The 18,480-nt window shown below is 48.1% G+C and overlaps 1 protein-coding gene across 1 annotated transcript; it reads right to left on the minus strand.

The window, feature by feature from the left end:
- Positions 1-4,590: 4,590 nt before the first annotated feature.
- On the minus strand, positions 4,591-4,987 carry NGA_2124300 (the record flags this gene model as incomplete). The annotated part of the gene is made up of 2 exons (XM_005855381.1): positions 4,591-4,636; positions 4,940-4,987. Coding segments are annotated over 2 exons (94 nt in total), but the record flags the coding sequence as incomplete, so codon positions are not given.
- Positions 4,988-18,480: the final 13,493 nt, after the last annotated feature.

The following is an 18,480-nucleotide window of genomic DNA, read 5'->3' on the forward strand; positions in this document are numbered from 1 at the left end:
GGAAAATATCTCGTACTCATGCAAAAGAAACAGCGAGCAGTCGACGCGGCGATGGGTGAGCTGTTCGATGGGGAGAACTGGGATATCGGGTAGTCAAGAGAGTATCGGAGAAAATTGAGGATTGAGATGCCGGAATCGAGACACTGTCGGATTTTAAGGAATGGCTTACAAAATACTTTTTTCTAGAAGGAAAAATGCAGAAATTTGGAAGTAATAGTTTTGTGCGTATCAAGTAAGCAAACAGATTCACTTTTTTTGGTGAACAAACTAGTCTTGGTGATTAAAAGATAACAATTTCCGACTTTATTATTATATATCGACTTGTAAAAAATATGTATTATATTCTTCAAGAAGCAATACATGGTTTAAGGATGCTTGTATGCTACGCTCCATAAACCCCTTTCATGCTTGAAGCTAGGGCAAACAATTGATCATTGCTCTCTTCCAGTTTCCCTCGTGCTTTGCTATGCAATTTAAAACATTAAGCCCAATCTTTCCATCCGTGTGGTCAATATGAATTGACGAGTAGAGATACTTATCCGCGACGCACAAATGGTCTCTAAGACAGGCACACCGACGAGTAACTTGAGGCTGCAAGAAGCTTTCTTATTAGTGTTATACGTATCTCTCGTATATATTGGATATATGTGTATATGTGTTATATTTATCTCCTCTCGTGTATATTGGACATGCATTAAGGGTTGGGGTTAGGGTTAGGGTTACATTTATTACTTTGATATGCGTTGTTCCTCTATTTATAAGAGCTTCAGGCATCTTGAAGCATTTTATCTGGAAGTCTTCACCAGGACATCCGTCTCGGCAACAAGAACTCCACAGATCCCATTATTGAGGTCACTCAAATATGCCTGGATGCCAATATCCGCAGCGGTCTGCGCATTTTTCGCGAGAACGGCGACCATGGTAAAAGTCAGCGACTGCGGCACCCCTTTCTTCGTTCCAACGCCGAACAATGGGCCACCAATATTTTGCCATGTCACAAGGTCTGCATCACGGTCGATCTCAGCATGTTTCAGAGCTGGGTCAGTGGTCTTCAGGGTGGCCTTTTTCACCTCCAGATAAGGAGAGATCCGAAGGCTGAGATCCAGCGACGGTAGCAGAGCTGGAGAGGGCTGCACTTTCCGAGGAACAAGCGTTAGCTTGTATTTTAGTCGCCTTCCCGGGCGCGTGCCAGCTTTCGCGCGGTTGACCGTTGCGGTTATTTTATGAAAGTAAGCGGCAGGCAAGAAATCGGAGCATTTTGACAGACATGTCGCGTTCGGGTTTGCATATTGAATTACCGCACTCTCAAACCCCGCACTTGGCTCTAGGCCTGCGGCGCAATCTGCGGCGGTAAAACCGTAACACCGACCATCGGTGACATTCAGAAAGGTGTACAGGATATCAATATTTGCAGATGTGGCCTCGTCGACACACTCCTGCATAGAAGCCGGTGTTCCCAGGAAGAATGTTGCCGCATCGAAGTTACATGTGAAATTTGTCAAGTCGCACGCTGAGAACGGGATGGCCGGACAAGGCTGGTCCTGCATGAATAAATAATAAAAGTTTCTATCAGTACATGTTTAATGAGAATAATTCAGCTAAGGCATTCAAAATGACTGATATAATGCATAGAGAGGCTTCTCGCGCATGGAAAGCTCCAACGACATACCGGACTATAATTTTGCAACTCACCAAGTCGTTCAAAGTGTAGAGGACGGAATTATTTCCTTGATCACCGAGGAAAACAGCAGTAGTGCACTGATTTTGTTCAAAACATAAACAGTTATTACCCGTATTTAATGTCGAATCGAATGTAAAGTACTCTAGGGTGCATGAGGCCGAGCAATCAGCGTAGGAACCCTGGAACGAGGCATTTCCGGGCAGTCCGTCGCATGTGGAAGCCATTGCGCACGTAGATACCCTGCCTCCCATGCTCTATTTAACTCTCTCAAAACTTGTACGTGCTCTATGGGTTGAGAAGTGTGTGCGTGCAGTAACGTTTTACCAGGGCGGGTAAGAGGCGTATCGATTACTACAAAGTTATTTATTTGTAGTACACACACAACGTGAGCTATAAGTCAAAATGTATATTTATGCGTTATAAGCGGCTTGTGTGTTCTCGAAGAAGTAAGAATATCACGAGCAGGGGGTCTGACAAATATTGAAAGCAGGGAGGCCGGACGTCGAACGGTGAGTAAGTAGCGTGGCACTGGGTCGAGCGCTAAATCCTCTATTCCAAGGAAAGACAAGCTCAAGCAATGAGTCGAGTGTCCTGTCTAATCAGCTCATGTTTTGATTGTTGGAAACGACTGCGTTATCTAGCTTGTCTAACTATCAACATAGTTCCGTTGCAGCTTGCCGTTACCAAAGAAACGTGATCGTAACGGGCTTGAACCAGAACATATTCGTCCAAGGCGTCATCGGGAGACCCCTCTGGGGTTTTGCATTTCGAAGACATGCAACTGATGATTCTCAGGGTCTAGCAGACGAGGAAAAGGGCACTCAGGGCCTGCTGTGCTCCGCCCTTTACAGAAATACTAATTCTTGTCTTCGATGCTTTATTGGGTAAAAAGTTTACACTCAACGCAATGAGCGAAAAAATAGGTTTATTTCCCGGAGGCATCGGTACATATCTTTCATGACACTTACTTCTACTTGCAATTATCACACGCCAATATAGAAAAGCGCTCGAAAGACGAATTGATTCATTGAGTATCACACTGCAAATGACCATGGAAGTGGAGTGGATTTCTCTCATCAGCCCTCGACACTTTCGCCACAATTCAGGCCTGACTCAAAAAAGGCATGCTTGCTCTGAAACAACAAAGCTTGGTATCATTCTTCATAAAGAAGTTTCACTCGGGAAATCTGATCCCGGCTGCAGAGCCTAGGTGTCTCTTTTTGTTCCATTTCCTGCGTGAACATCCTGTTGGTTTTCCGAGCTTTCCTCTCTGAAAGAGAGGAAGAGCGAAAATAATGCATGCACAGATTCCAGGACACTATGGAATAGAAAATGAACTGGTGTGAGTTCGTGTCACATTTAAAAAAAACAAATTTCACTTTGGATACCAAACAAATCATGGAGGTTGAGGTAAAAAAATCATGATAAGTCAAATCAAGACACTGATGGCCACAGAAAAATTGTCTGCGAGAAGCCATGACTGAAAGATGGAGTGCGAAAGAGAGAAACGGAGAAGGATTGCAAGAGCAAAGACTCACCATCCTATATGTACTGGAATGTCAAATAGGGCACAAGCCGTCTCGGCATACTCCTCCAGCGATAGGTCAAGCGAGGGAGGGAGAAGCTAAAAGAGGAACCAGAGTATGGACGATTTGTGATGGAAAGGGCCGTAGGTGGGCAAGACACGTCATGGGCGTTTTATGCAATTATAATTTATACGATGTACCCTTCATGCGTACAAGCGCAGACAGGTGGCATTCCATACGAGACATAGAAGACTACAAAACGAAACATATTTGTTGTTGTCACCTGATACTATTCCCTTCCCCCTCAGTCACCTACCTTTAATTTCCGTCTTGTGGCCACCTCTACGGCAGGCGGCCATTTCTCCATCAACTGCTCGAGCTCAGGCATGGGCTTAGAGTATTGGACCTGACGGAATATTTCATAGCAGACGAGGGGGATAGGTGAGGATGTGGGGAAAGGGAAAGTGTGAGAAAAAATCGGGAGACGAAAGTATCTTTCCCATTTCGCATCATTTGTTCGCGAAGACGTAGCATTTATATTTCTTCGTCAATGCGCGTCTGTGCCGCCAGAGTTTTGCTCCACACATTGTCATCTCCCTTTCATTCCCCTTTCTCTCGCTCTTTTTATTTTGGCTTTTAATCCTGCGGTCCCTGTACCTGCGAAGATGGCAAGCTTGCGTGGAGGGTTGCAACCTCATTTATCCACCTTTCAATTTCTTGAGGTCTCTTTGCGGCGTCAGGAATACCACGGACCTAGAAATAGAATACGAAAGAGTAAAGAAGTGATGGAGAGATAAAAGGATGAGAGATGGATAAGAAGGTGCATAGAGAAACGTACAAGGTCTTATGGCCTATTGCAGTATACAATGACAGGGGAACGAACGAAAATTATCTTTTCCATTTTCACTTTAACCAAATTTACACCGAGGTCGTTCCCTCTCTCTCGTATTTCCTTTCGACCATCCCTTCAACCCATTCTGCTCACCTGAACAAGGCTTTCTGCCCTCCGAGTGCTGACCTTGGCCAAGGCCGCCTGACGAAGCTCTGGAAGAAACGATGCAATAGGGAAGGTGACTGGTCAAGTGAGAATGCCTTCGGAGGAAAAAATGGCGTTTTAAGGGATGTCTAGTACACGGAACACAAAGGAAATGAGAAAAAAGAGAGGAGGGCAATGTATTACATTACCTATAATGGAGGGGTGGGACTGTCGAGGAGCAGGCTCGTCAATAACCTATATGGGGGCGGTAAATCGGCGAAAAAGAGAAAAAAGATAGTAAAAAGCGTGAGATTTAGAGAAGAATGGTTAAAAGACACAAAGAGAGAAAGTTGGCGCAATAAAAGAAAGGGGAAGGAGTACATGAGGTGGAGAAGGAAGCAGTCCCTTTACCTTGCGCCCCAAGTCATCGGGAACGCCGTCTGGCCTTGGCATCTGGGTGAAGGAAGGGACGAAGAGAGGTGCTTCTAAGACTTGTATCCTCACATTTTCCCTTCTCACCTTCCCTCCTTGCTCCCGCATCTGCCCTTTTTCCTCTCTCCCCATGCTCCCCGGTTGTCTACCATTTAATCCTCCAAATTTCCTCTCAGGTGCCTCTCCCTTTTACTTGATCATAACGCCAGAATTCGACGTCCAGATCCTTCTTTCGCTCGAGGTATCTCAGCAAGACCTGCTTTCCCTCCCTTCCTCCCTCCCTCCCTCCCTTCCCCCCTCCCACCCTCTTTTCACCCTACATACCTTCAGGAAGGCATCCATCTCTCCCACGGCCGGGAGGTAGTCCGGGATAAAACATTTCAAGGGGGTTTCTAGTTCGCAATCGTGAGGTTGATAGCTGACAGAAGCGTAAGCGGCGAAAGAAAAGAGAGCAAAAGATCTGAGTCGAATGGTTCAACCCTCACTCGTAGTCCTCGATCTTATGAAGAAAGTGAGAGGGAGAGAAAGAGGTGGCCTGCTTGATACACACATCGCTTACCGTGTCACGAATGCCAGAACCTCTCGTACTTCTAAGGGTAAAGAGGGCAGCATGTAGGCATACTCCTGAGGGTCATAGGCGCTGGTGAGGAGAGAGGAAGTGACGTGACAATTGAACAAGAAAAAGAAGGGAAAGAATTAGTGGATAATAGGCCGAAGTTATGTGCCAGGGCAAATGTCCCCGCTCCCCAGAAACACAGCATCCCTCCGGTTGCCTGCATCTCCCCGCCCCCTTAAAAGTCCTCTTTCAGGATCCTCTCCCTACTTACCCTTCCACGTGTCCCACAGCCCCTGAATTCGCCGGCGCTTTCTCCGGGATACCCGTCGTCAGCTGTTGTTGCTTCAGGGGGAAAGGGAGCTGTGCACCTTCTCCTTCTTCTTGCCCTTCATCTCCTCTCTGTCCATCTTCCCTCTCTTCGACCGCACCCCTCCTTCCACCCTCCTCGTCCCCTGACATCGACTCTATATGTCTCTCACCCCGCCTTTCCCCCTTCTTTCCCTGGTATTGCAGCCCACCACCCTTCTTCTCCTCCTCCGTTGGCAGCTCCCCTGGCCCCTCTGCCTCCCTTTCCCCTCTTCCTGCCCCACTAGAATACGTCTCCTTGCTCCTCTCGCTCTTTCCATCTGTGGGCAGGTCCATCCCTTGCCTGTTCTGTGGCCGTCGCCGCTGTTGTTGCGGGGCAGAGATGGAAGGCGAGAGTTCTCGATCGCTTCGCGCTCGCAGGCGGGTGGACGGGGAGGAAGAGGTGGAGGGAGGGGAGAAAGGTGGGAGGGTGGAGGGAAGACGGGCAGCAGGTCCTTCGAGCTTCGCCTGCGGGCGGTCCATCCCTTGCCAGGGGTGCTCCTATAGGTAGGGATTACCAGAGGTAGCCATAGGTAGGACAAAGATTAGAGCCGAGCGAGGCCTTGCGAACACAATCATCCTTTTCCTGAAACCTGAAGGCGGGGGCCATGGACGGGAAGCGACACCAGATAAGGGGCGGGGGAAAAGCTTTACCTTGCCAGTTTCCATGTTCTTTCCTCCATCCGCGAGCGGTGCGAAGTCATGCTCCTCCATTCCTTCGAACCGGGGGCGTGGTGGAGATGCAAAAACCAGGGGCTGTCGGTCTTCCTCTCCTCCCCTCCCTTCCCCGTCCCCTTCCCTGCCACCTTCCACCGAGAATTCTGTGCTTAGTTCCAAGGAGGAGGCAGTTTGCATGGTGAAGGAGGCAAGTTGCCGCTGCGGGAGGCCCAACTGGTTGATAAACACGAGGAGGGGTCTTTTCCTTTCAGGCTATTTGCTCAATCTTTTCCTGATCATATTGTGAAGGACGTAGTGGATGGGGAGAAGGGTATGAGGACGGCGTTTGAACGAGTGAACGGACGTGAAATTAAAGAAAGATGTGAAAGAATTGTACAGGGCATTGATCATGCATTGCAAGAGTTCAAGAAGATCTTTTAAGCTGCGCAGCGGGGAGGGTAACTTCGCTTGAATGAGTATACATGGTATTTTAGGTAGAATGTCGCTTGTCTGCATGCATCTTTTCCGGAGTAATCCCATTGTACAAATTTTCACTTCTACTACATGCGCTCATAACCAAATAGAAAGTGGATTGAGGACATCCTTCCAAGCTTGTGGGTAAAATAATGAAACACATTTCGACAGGCTGATGATGTCGTTAAAGAAAGAGGAAAGAAATAAGCATGGTGACTGGAGACTTCTACCCTGTAATCGCTGCGGTTTCAGTTGAATCATGTAGCCTTGTTACGATTGAGCCTAGGCTACTGATAACTCAAGTTTTCCCCGAATGTTGACTATCGGGCCTCGAAAATGTGATGGAATGTAGGGAAATGAGCGAGCGTAGCTGGGAAGGCAAGCAGGAGACGACCTGCCAATCCTTTAAAGAAAACGAAGTGACGGATAAGCATGTCGAGTCCTGAGGAAAGGATGCCCGTGTATGCTCATCTCACCACTGAATTTTTTCTGTCATAAAGCACAGAATAGACGCCAAGTGTTGTACAGAGACAGGGGTCGGAACTTGATAACCAAAATAATCCTGGCCCATATGCTATCACAACCCGTACCGGCCTGAGTATGTGTGGTTTATTGTATTTTTTGCGGATAAAATGTTTATAAAGAGCTTTTCACACTACTGAGAGGTTAAATGGCTATATACTTGAGAAATTTGTTGTAAAATTTTTCTGTTACACCTTTATCAGGTGATTTTGGGGGGTTTCCTATCTTGTTCTATAATAAGGTGAGTTACTGGTGGCTCGAAGACTGATCACATCTACTCCAAAATAAAAGTCAATATCGGAATGACAGACGTAGCTAGTCTATGAAAATACAAAACGTTGAGAGCAGGAATGAAAGAAAATTGTACGAATGTACAATAAGCATATACGTTTTAGATTTGGGTGAAGATAAAGGAAATGTGCAAATCCACCAAGATCTTCTCGATTGAATATGAGTTGGGTGCCGGGGAAATATTTTTGGAATAGTTATACACAATCACTTACTATCTAGAAACGGTAATTAAGAAAATTGGAGATGAAAACAATGCACCCTTTTCTGATGCCACCCGCCTCAAAAATTTCCATTAAGTGTCGGAAGACGCTTACGCGAGTCCTTTGTCTTCGAAATTCATTTTACGACATCGGAAGGCCATACACATAGCCAAGCAGATAAACTACGTTCAACTTGTAGAAGAATCGCTAACCCTTGCTTTTTCACGCGTGTGGTCTATCGTATCGACATTTCCTTTTACCTCCATGTTGTGTGCTTTCTTCAACTCCAAACGCTTTTCCATCATCACCCAGAAATTTTGACCCCAAATTTTGTCCATCACGTCTTGAGCAGCCCCTGAAATGTCAAAAATGGAAATGTCGTTTTTGTCAGACTTAGCTCTTTCACCTTACACACATTCCTCTGTCTCTGATCTACGCTCCAAGTAAGGGTTATGACGTCACTCTCATAATAGTCAGCCAGTCTCGGATCAATTAAAACCTTTTTGCCCACGTAACGTACACCTTATCCACCGTTTGCTTCGCACCTCCCTTTCCTGTTCTTACCGCATTGTAACACCCCTCCTTTGCTCGTTGAAGTAAATGATCCTGGTTCAGCCATGTCCATGGGCGTGTCTGTTCCAAACAAAACACGGCCGCTTTCGAAAAATTCCAGGGCCTGATAGAATGAGGGAAGGACGTTGAAAAATGAAGAAAGAAAACAACAAGAAGTCAATCCCAATGTGTAATAAAGCTCCCTCAGAATCGGGGTTGGCGTGTAGAGTAAGGAAACTTCAGCCCGAGGGAGAGGGACGAACCTGCCGGATATTGAGCGGGGCCAAGCCGAAGGTGGCGGTATCACAGTAGAATTTTTTCATGTCGTCCAGCAAAGCAAGACCCTCTGTATCGTCAAAATTTTGACTCTGGGTGATAAATCGGTCAGTGAAGAAGGGAATCATCCCTCCGTGGTGGTGCGTGACAACCTACAGGTAGTGAGGAGGAAGAATGAAGGGCAAATTGAGCCGAGAGTGCCACGGTTGAGAATTCTCACATGTTTCCTCAATCTGTCTGGCTCTTGTGATCTTCCTTTTTCCCGCCAGAAGCAACGAGAAACGTCCCGTACTAAATCGACTCAAACCTCGCTCGTCCCTCATTCCCTCATCTTCTCCATCTCTCCCTCCCCTCCATCTCTGCCTTCCAAAGTACCTTCAAGTTCGGATATCGTTGAAAAACTCCCGCCATCACCATGTGAACCATTGCCACACTGGTGTCATAAACCCATCCTACCATAATGAAAAGGTTTACGTAAAAACAGGCGAAGGAGGGATGATAAAGTTTTGAGTAAAAGATGTAAAGCACTCCTTCTGTATCATAAGGACGATGTAAAACAACGAGGATTGCTTGTGATCGACCGCATATTCTTACTTCCAGTCTCTCTCTTGCTTTGTCTTACCGAGTGTATTCCATATCTGATGCAAGCTTCCTCCTTTTCCCCTATAAGCTTCGTAATCAGGATAAAACTGAATTTGAAAAAGGAGACGCACGGAAAGAAGAGTGAGAGAGAGGATACCGTATCGTTTAGCATGAGACCACTGTTTGTTCATGCCTCTCCCCCCTTGCCTTTTTCATTCTTTCCCTTCCTCCCTTCCTCCCTCCCTCTCTCCTGACCTGAGGTCTATTGGGATGCAGCCACACAGGAACACCGTCTTCTTCACATCTTTTCCATAGAGCTTCGAAGCCAGGGTGGTCGAGTGGCGAGGATAAAGGGCCCTTGGAATGGGAAAGGGGAGGAAGAAAGGAAAAGTGGGGGGAAGGCAGGACGGAAGCGAGGAAGCCTAATCAAAATTCAACGACAAAAGTAGACAGAAGAAAAAATCAATACAATCACTCACCACAAACAGCGCGACCCCGTCTAGGCTGCATGTCTCTACGGCATGTTTATACGCCTCCATCAAAATATCCATTCCATCCTTTTCATGGCTCGCGCCCTCCTCCTCGTCCTCCTTTCCGGGCCCCTTCAAGTGCCCGGTAGGTAGAAGGGCAACACCCAAGAAACGGGTCGAATGAGATTGGACCACAGCTGCCATCTCATTGTTCGCACGTTTGCATGCCTCTAGAGCTCTGTGGTAGGCATTGGTGGATGAGCTCATATGCGGCCGACCTCGATTATTTCTTGTTTGATGCCATGTTCCGTGAGCTTCATAGTAAGATACATATCTTACATTTTTGCCATTTAATTCTGCTACAAGAGACCTACAGGCTCTGACATGCCCTTGTGCTTACCATTTCCCCGATTCCTTCAAGACATACCTCTCCTTATTTGTGTGACAGGCAGGTACGACTTCCAGCCAAGGAAGAGGAACAAGAACGTGGACGTCTATCTTATGAGTGTCCATGAAAGCAAGCCTGGCCGATACATCCGTCAGCAGGGGAATCCCTGATAGTAGGGTTACAGTTGGCAAAGGAGTTGTTACTTAAATGACTTCGAGGGCAGAGAGGGCGGAGCCGATAAACGGAATACAAAGAGATGACCAACTCATATGTATTTATAGTCTCTCCCTAGTCGAATGCTCCTCGCCCTTCATGATTCCTGTATCACAATTTTATACCACAATGCTACGGGGAGTAATCCTATAATGTCCTTCCTCCCTCATCTTCCGTACGTTCGAATAACTTGGCAAATACCAAAGGCATCCCGTCGTTGCAGTCTTCTTGCAGGTATTTAGCCAAAGCTAGTGGCGCATAGTGAGTGTAGGCATCGACGATTCCGGTGCTAGGTGCAGATGAGCCCATGCCTAAGATGTGAATATAACTTGTACACACGGTCATGGGTACAGGGACGCGTTTTAAACATGGCGCAACATTGATCAGGAGGACCAGATGTCAGAGCTCACAACAATGACTGCTTTTTTGGTCGTACTGATTCTATTAAGCGCCCAAATGGTTAAGTTTGACACGTAAAAACCACCCATTACACTGTTGCGACGCGGACAACGGGTTTCGACACGCTCTTGGCTTTTTTCTTGTCCGGACAATGAAAAAGATTTTGACCGCCAAATGAAGGCACAGACATCCTATAACAACGAGGTTAGTGAAAATTTACATGCAGTAGCTTACACTAGTCAGCATGGGCATCCAATCGATCTATCCCGCTTTTCACAGGAGTATGACAAATAACACACAACTCCTTACGGCGGTGAGAAACTATGAGAAAACGCGCGAGAAAGTACTACAAAGCCGACCGTACTAGTGTACTTTTAGCCCCACAGCTCTCCGTGTCATGCAGAACTCACGGAAGCGTTCCGCGTAACCTTGTGAACCATGCCTCAAACCACAATACATTAGCTTAAATGCGAAAAAGGAGTGGGGAGTCGTGGCACTTATCGCTCAGATATCCCCTGCCTCGCCGAGTATAGAAAGAGATGTCTAGGCTTTGCAGGTCAACCAAGAAATATCCCTTGCGTGCCAAGTTTCGTGCCATGTGCCCCACGCAAAAGTCTCGATTTTAAAAAAGCTCTTTTCAATTGGAGGGACGCAGGAGTTTGTTTCCTCCAGCATCGCGGAAATTACTCGAAAGTTGCTCGAAGAAGAATTCCGCCTGACCTCTCTACCCTGCTTTGCTTTCACGGTACTTCCACAAAGCCGAACAGGAAGAGGATAAACCATGGGAATCAAGGGTTTGACCAAACTCATAGCAGACGAGGCTCCGGAAGCTATCAAAGAGCACAAGGTAACCAAAATATTCTACCCTTTTCCCCTTGTGAACCGCCGCTATTGCTAGTTCCTGCACATTGATGTAAATGCTGTGCTTGTCTTCGCATATTTTGTCAACTACATTCCCTTTCAATCGACTTCTTACATGTCCGCTATCACATGCCATTCGTATTTTTCATTATTTCCCTGGAAATTTTCAGGTAGAGCACTACAATGGACGCACTGTCGCTGTGGACGCCTCCATGGCAATATACCAATTTCTGGTAAGCATTGTAGGGAAGTAAAAAGGCTCTTGGAGAAAGGAATCGCCTGTTTCTCCTGCCTGCGTGAAGCAGAAAATCAGATTGTGACACATATCAGGGAGCAAACCAATTGCATTGAGTCGCCCATTTCGTGCCTGGACGGTGCACATTTCTGACCTTATTAAACGGTAATGCATCTGCAATAATCCATTATTGCTGCCCGTTAAATCGTTACCATAGATTGCCATTCGTCATGGCAGCGGTGGGGCGGCCGCCTCGCAGCTCACAAATGAAGCGGGGGAGGTAGGTTGTACGCAGAAGAAAAGGGGGGAGAAGAAAGCAAGATGGTTATGGAGTCCATTTCGCGAACGCTTCGAATTGCTACGTGGGTGCCTACAAAAACGAGATGGGGAGAGATGGTCTGGAAGAAGGATAAAGGAACGAATAGAGGGAAGGGAGGGGAAAGGGCAAATAAAGCCCTGCACGTGCCCCTTCATACCAGGGATAGCGTGCCATCTTATTCCCTCGCTCTCCTCTTTCACTTCAAGGTGACCTCCCACATTCAAGGCCTTTTCAATCGAACCATCCGCATGCTAGCATCGGGCATCAAGCCCGTCTTTGTCTTTGACGGGAAGCCTCCCACCTTGAAGGTAACGCGATTTTTCTCTCCTTTGCTCTTGGGTCCGTACCCTTTCCTAACATTATCTCCGCGAATACCCTCCTTCTCCAATATCTCCACCTTCCTCCTCTAGTCTGCTTTTCTCCGTTGATTGTATACTCTTCTCTCCTCCCTTACAACCCGCCGCGCGCTCCTCAAACAGGGTGGGGAACTTGATAAGCGCCGGGAGAAGCGAGAGAAGGCGGAGTCCGAGCTTAAAAAGGTACGCCTTACCTGCCTTTACCTTCCCCTTCTCCTCCTTTTCTGGCTCTGCTTCCCTCCTCCTCTCTCACTCCTCCACCCTCCTTTCTATCCCCCCTGCCATCCGTCTTCGCCTTCATTCTGCAGGCTCAAGAGGAAGCGAACGTGGAGGAGCAAGACCGACAGAGCAAGCGGCTGGTGCGGGCGGGCAAGAAGGTAACTGCGTAAGGGGGGGCGGAGGAAAGGGATGAAGGGGGGGGGGGGAGGAGGAAAATACCAAGGGAGATCGATATCAGGGAAGGAAGGATGGTCAGTGGGTATGCTATAACACCCAGAGCTGAGCTTTTCGCGTGCCATCCCGTTCCTGGTTCCGCGCCTCCCGTTTTAATTGCACCGTTCTCGGTTCCTTATTCCTCGACCTGCTCAGGAATCAGCCGACTGCAAGAAGCTTTTGGAGCTCATGGGCGTCCCCTGGTTGGAGGCCCCCTGTGAGGCGGAAGCTCAATGTGCTGCCCTGGCCAAGGCAAGACTCGACCTTTTTTTATTGTTTCCTCCTCTTGACGTGCTTATCGACTTCTCGCGGTGATCATTCTTAAATCCTCCTCGCTTGCTCCCTTCCTTCTCTCTATTTCCCCTCCACCCCTGCTGTGCTTTCTTCTCTTAGATCGGGAAGGTCTACGCCGTGGCGACGGAAGACACGGACACTCTCACATTTGCAACGTGAGTGAAGCTCGCGTGGTTTTCATTTCCCTATTTCCTCCCTTTCATACTTCCTTGCCTTATTCTCTCCTCGACTGCGATGGCGAGCGCTACCGTGACCTGCGTGTCTCTCAGCCCTCTTCCTCCGTGCCCCCCATCCTCTCCCTCCCTCCCCTCCTCCTTCCTTGCCAGGCCACGCCTCCTCCGGAACATGACCAGCGCCGGCGACAACCCCATCAAAGAAATCGACTACAAGAAGGTTATTTTCCCAATGTCACTTGAGAATATCGTGCTCTGTGTCCTTCTTTCCTCTCTTTCTCTTGCTCTTTCCTTCTCATATGTTATCGAGCGAGCCGTCATACATTGAGTTGTCTGTCATGAAACTTGGACGGGACGGGTAAGAGGTTTGTGTCCCGCGTCGCCACGTGAAGCCATTGAAATGGCACTCACAATATCGAGGTCTTTGGCTTCGTCCATGGTTTTCGACTCCAAAATTTGAGCACTCAAACCCTCCTTCTCCCTCTATTTTCAGATGTTGGAGGGGTTGGGGCTCACCCATGCTCAATTCATCGACCTCTGCATCCTGATGGGGTGTGATTATACGAGCAATATTCGCGGGATTGGGCCGAAGAGTGCCTTGACCCTCATTAAAAAATATGGTGACATTGAACATGTCCTCGAGAACATTTCTAAGGTGCAATCTCTCTCCTCTTCCCCTGGTCTTGAGTTCCTTCCTATCTCTGGTTTTTCATGAAGCTGGTGTATGCGACAAAAGAAATTGCAGATGAGACAATGACTCGCTCTTCAACTTCTTTTCTATCTCCCTGCCCTTCCAATTATCCAGGGAAAGTACCAAGTCCCTCCCGAGTGGCTTCCCCGGATCAAGGTACGCAAGCCGTCCTCCCTCCCTCCCTCTGCCCCTCCCTCGGTATCGCCTGTGGAGGAGGGAGATAAAGCCATGCCCGGCGATGAGAATGCCTGCAAGACAGCAGAAGTGGATTCGAAAGCGGGGATGGAGGGAGAGAAGGAAGAAGGAATAAAAGCGGCGGCGATTGTGGCGCGAGAAGTTGCTCCCGATGAGCCCGCGAAATCCGTTGAGGGAGAAGTGATGGAGGTAAAGGAAGAGGGAGAGGGGAAAAGAGAGAGAAAGAGGGAACGTCCGAAATGGACGACGAGAAATGCTAGCTATTGTTGACGTTAATTTGTTTACCATGTTCCCTTGTAAATTATGGGGCAGGAGGAGGCGGAGAAAGGCTTGGTTGGGGGGCACGGGCAAAGGGTGGGTGGGAAGCGGTAGCGTAATCGATTTCATTTCTAAAGGTGCCATATTTTCTTTTCTATGTGTTATGCAGGAGGATGGAGACGTGGTGGAGGGGGCGGAGGAAGGGAGCCATGGTGCGGCGGAGGCAGCCGGGGAGGGAGGGGAGGAGGAGGGGGAGTGGGAGTGGGTGGACCAGGTCAGACGGGGAGGGAGGGCGGAAAGGAGTGAGAGGGGAAGATAAATGGGAGGTAATACGAATGAGAGGGAATGAGAAGGAAGCTTCGATTGAGCATCTTTGTCAGATGTCGTGTCAAGGCTTTCCCTGGATCGCTTATCGGCGCCCCCTTGTCCTCCCTTCTTCCCTTCCTCCCTTTTTTCTCCTTTCCCCCCTCTTTGCACACCCAGATGCCCGCCTACGTGATGGCACGCGCTCTTTTCGTCCAACCAGAGATTCATGATCCTGCTGAACTGAATTTTAAATGGGTGGTACGCATTGAGGAAGGGAAGGAGGGGGCAGAGGATAGAAGGGAAGTCAGAGCCGCAGCAGGTGTCAAGGGGAAGAAAGAAGGGAAAAGAAACCCTTTACAGCTCTGCGAGAAGCTCATGATGGAGCATGCAGCACCGTACATTCCGATCTGATCTCCTTCTTTTCATCCTGGAATTCTTTGCAGCGCCCTCTTCCCGCTTCTCATTTGCTCCCTTCCTCATCTTGTCAGGAGCCCAATGAGGCGGGTCTGGAGGCTTTCCTTATCGACAGCTTGGGATTCAACCCTGATCGTGTCAAGTCAGGCATTGCCAAACTTAAGGTGAGGATGTGGGGGGAAGGAAGGGGAAAGACGGCAGAATGGATGCCTGTTGCTTGGACATGTTGAAATAAAAACCTTCCCTTTCCAAGGACGAGGTGCTCGCTCTTTATGAGGATCCTTCTCTTTTGTTGCATCTCTCTTCTGATGTCCCAACTCACCTTTTACGCATACTTGATGGGTTCTTTTTCCCTCCCACCGTCTTCTCTCCAGGCCTCCAGGGGGGCCATGCAGCAGAAGCGCTTAGATTCCTTCTTCAAACCATCCGGCTCCTCTTCCACGTCGTCGACGACGCTCAAGAGGAAGGAGGCCCCCGCTGCTGCGAAAGGAAAAGGGAAGGCGAAATTCGGAGGGAAGAAGAAATGAATGTATGACGGCGGGGAAGGTCAAGCGGCAAATAACCAGCATAGGAGCAGCATGCGTGCCATGTGTCCCAAGGGAGGAGGGAGGGAGGGAGGGAGGGAGAAAGAAGCGGTCAAAATCGACGGGGGAGGACGAGACCGAGGGAGTACAATCATGGATGTGGCGGGCGGGTGAGGGAAGGTGTGTTCCGACGACAAACGGAAGACCGATGGGTCTCATTAGAGAAGTCCGTTGAGAAGTGCCGTTATTGCGTTGGTGGTTTAACGAGTACAGACGCGTAGATACTTTGTCTTCTCGTGTTGCGACTTCCTTTCAGGCCTTCAAAAGGGCCACTAAGTTGCAAGTACGGCAAACTCAACGCAAGTGAAGGAATTTGGGACATTGCATACCCAGCTTACACATGGTTAAGGAGGAGAAGGGCCGTAAGCTGTCCACAACTCTGCTTGGACAGCGTGCCTCAAATCAAGAGAAAACGATCTTTTGAATGATTTTTCGTCAAAGATAAAGAACTTAAAGGAAAGAATGTTAAGGGTACTACTACAAAATAATCACAACTTCTTGAAGAGGCGTCATGGTGAAAATCATCTCCTTGCACAGCAACTCTTCCCATAGCCATGGAATAATTTATTTTCAGCGGATACAGAGCCCCAAAAACACGCAGCAGGACGACACCTGTCTATTGCATCGCTTGGCTGCACATGACTTCATTTCCCTGCATTGAAGAGTGCATGTTGCGGATTTTCGATCGATCGACGAGCATTGGAAGCACAAGACACTGCTCATATTTCAGAGTTTCGACGTGGACAGGGCCCTGAAGGCAGGCTTTCGCTTTTGCAAGAAGGCATTTCGCCCCTCCTTTCCCTCTTCGCTCAGGTAGAAAAGTCGAGTAGCATTCCCTGCCAGCTCCATAATGCTGAGGTGATGAGAAAGATGAGGCACCGGAAGTTACTAAGGGAGGTAAATGTGAAAACACGAACGCAACATATTATGTACCGTTGTGCCATATCAGCCCGGGATCACGCAAGCAAGACAATCATAGAAAGGAAGTATGGATAACGAAATAGCGCCCGTCCTTCATCATACCCGGCAGCGCCGTCTTCATCGGCGTTCAGAGCAGCTTTGCAGCAGGCAATAGCTGTGGGAGAGTTCTCCATGATGCGACGGCACCATTTCAAAGTTTCGCCCTCCAAGGAGGCAAGGGGGACGACCGTGTTCACAAGCTGAGGAAAAAATGAAAAAAGAGGAAAATTGAATTTAGGATCGACGGCTGGGAAGCAATTCTGAGAAAGCTGTGCTGTGAAAAGACGCCAACGACCCCAGTTGCTAGACCCTCCCTCCCACATTCCTTTCCCGCCCGCCCCTTTCAGTCCCTTTCCCCTTTGGCAGAATTTCTTTGCTCTTACCCCCATGTCTTGTGCCTCATGCGCTGAATAGAACCGACACAAAAACCAAATTTCCCGCGCCTTTTTTTGACCAACAAGACGGGCCATGTGACTGCTGCCGTAGCCGGCATCGAAGCTGCAAAATTATGTAACGAAAAATATCGGGAGAGGAAGGAAGATAATATTAAAAAAATTCTAGGAGAAATATTTAAAAGCGACACCTACCTGCAGAGCTTTCACTTGCGATAGGGGATAGTTGAAACGAGTAAGAAGTCTACGCTCACTTACCTTCCTACCCGGGGGCCCGTCTGGCCGAAAACCGCATTCTCTGCACAGATCGTGAGATCACAAAGCATATGGAGAATGTGTCCCCCACCGATGGCATAGCCCGCTATCATGGCAATGATAGGTTTGGGGCATCGGCGCATCTGGACCTAAGGGAAAGGCGGGATAGGCAGAGTGAAAGACGGAAGGAATAAGGAAAAAGGAAGATTTTACATCAAAGAGGTGTAAACAGTAGATAAATTCAGGTAATATTTCATCATTTGACAAAACGAGCCATTCTTCATGTAGTCGATAAGAAAATCACAGATGTTGTAATCCAGCAGGGGATGAGAAAATCATGACACCTGAGACAAGAAAAAGACCCCCCTTCCGTCTACTTTCCTCCCACCCCCATGACACGGGTTATTCCACAATTTCCCCCCTCTTCATACTCCTATGTGTTATAAGTACCTGTAAATCGAGCACGGTGAGACGAGGGGCCTCCTCACTCCCGTCGTCGTAGCCTCCTTCTCCTCGCACGCTCTGGTCTCCTCCAGAGCAAAATGCTTCATCGCCTTCTCCTAAGATAGCACAGCACCATTGTGATCGTGAAGTAAGATGTCACTCATAATATCTACACGAAACGAAAAAATTGATGCAGTCTTAAGCCCCACAGTCTCCGGCTTCGACGTCCGGAAACCACAGGACATGTTTTATAATTGGATTTGTGAGGTGACGGATAGAGGAAACAAGACAGAATGCGCAAATAATAGCACTTCTTACTTATAATACAGCATGTATACAACAACATAAACGTATATATCAATAGAGTTCCTAAACATTAGCCCATGGATGACGGCCCTGATTTCACCGCTCTCAATTCCGCCAGTCCTTACCAGTTAGTATTATCACGCCTATCTTTAAATCATCCTGCGCAAGTGCCAAGCATCGTTTCAACTCCCTTATCGTAGTGGGCCGGAAAGCATTTCGAAGCGAAGGTCGATTGATACTGAGCTTAGCGATGCCTTTAAATTTTAGTAACGGGTAAGACATGCAAGGAGGCAAGTGTAAGAATCGAAGAAATAAGTAATTTTGGCATGACGTCCAGCATCTTCCTGATAACAAGATTCTCTAATAGATTTATTGATTTGTTCTGTTTTGGGAGTACCCCTCTCACCTTCCTCTGGAGCTGTTCGATAGATGACATCAGTTAGGCCCAAGGCAGTACTTTGATCT

This window comes from Nannochloropsis gaditana, assembly GCF_000240725.1.
Source record: "Nannochloropsis gaditana CCMP526 unplaced genomic scaffold scaffold210, whole genome shotgun sequence".
Classification (NCBI taxonomy): domain Eukaryota; class Eustigmatophyceae; order Eustigmatales; family Monodopsidaceae; genus Microchloropsis; species Microchloropsis gaditana.